The 1,073-nt window shown below is 54.4% G+C and overlaps 1 protein-coding gene across 1 annotated transcript in view; it reads right to left on the reverse strand.

Moving 5' to 3' along the window:
- Positions 1-81, reverse strand: part of LOC103779407 (ras-related protein Rab-26-like) — a 5,864-nt gene extending 5,783 nt beyond the window's left edge. Inside the window, exon 1 of the mRNA XM_008947034.1 lies at positions 7-81. Coding sequence (XP_008945282.1) covers positions 7-81 — 75 coding nt within the window. The remainder of the gene's footprint in view (positions 1-6) is intronic.
- Positions 82-1,073: the final 992 nt, after the last annotated feature.

A 1,073-nucleotide genomic window follows, 5' to 3' on the forward strand; every position in this document is an offset into this window, starting at 1 on the left:
CCTCACCATGGCCACGTCCTCACCATGGCTGTGCTCCACAAGTGCCAGCCACCACGCGCAGGAGGGAGGGAGGGCGAACATGGTCCTGGCCTTGAGCACGGACTGGCTGAGCCGAAGCAGCCACAAAGCATCTGGTGAGCAGCTGAAAAAGCTGAAGCTCCGGAGCTGCACCTCATGTATCGACCTCCACTTCAGGAGCTTAATTAAAAGCAAAGCTGGCAGCAGCAGGATTCACACTAATTGCATCTGACCTACATTTAAGGGGGGAAATGCTGACACCTAAGGAAGCCTCCTGCACATGGACACAGGTGCTGTTGGACCAGGCTGGGCAGAGAACTGGATTCCCTGGGCTCTGAGTGTGGAACAGAGAGGTGTTTCCAGGTGAGTGTTTGCAGAGATGCTCCAGCAGGCAGGAAACAGAGTTGGAGCTGTCTAGAGCAGCAGCTTCTTTGCATCCCTGCCTGCATCCCTGCCTGCCCCCGAGCCCAGGGGGGCTGCAAAACGTGGAGCAGAAGGTGGGAGGAGGCAGAGGCTGCTGGCAGCAGCACACAACAGCTCCCGGCGGTGCCACGTGAACCAGATGCCCAAGTCTTCCCCCACGCCACAGCTAACAGCCTTTCCAGCTGCCAATTATTATTATTATTATTATTTTTATAAGGAGCTGCAGTTCAGTTCTGTACTCACAGCCCTTCAGAGGCACTGCTGCAGGGTTTAATGACTAATAAGCATCCAAAGACAAAAGCCGACGTGGTGTCGATGCACCGAAACGTGAACCAGGCTGCCAGGGCTCATGGCAACGAGAGGGGCTGGGCCCTCCAGGGCTGCTCCTGAATCCTGCACAATTTCATACAACAGAGGTCACCCCCACCTCCCAGCTCTGCCACCACCCTGCCCAATCTCAGTTTTACTGTGCCCTTTCTCCTGGTGTGTTGGCAACGTTATTAAAATAGCTTCTAGCAGGGGCTGCAGCCAATGCCTGGAGTGCCTTTGTTGGAGGAACATGGTGCTCAGAAGTTAAGTAGTCCTTCAGGATGTCAGATGAATAAAGTTGGAACCTTCCAGATGCCAGAAAA

This window comes from Merops nubicus, unplaced genomic scaffold (assembly GCF_000691845.1).
Source record: "Merops nubicus isolate BGI_N331 unplaced genomic scaffold, ASM69184v1 scaffold34269, whole genome shotgun sequence".
NCBI classification, from domain to species: domain Eukaryota; kingdom Metazoa; phylum Chordata; class Aves; order Coraciiformes; family Meropidae; genus Merops; species Merops nubicus.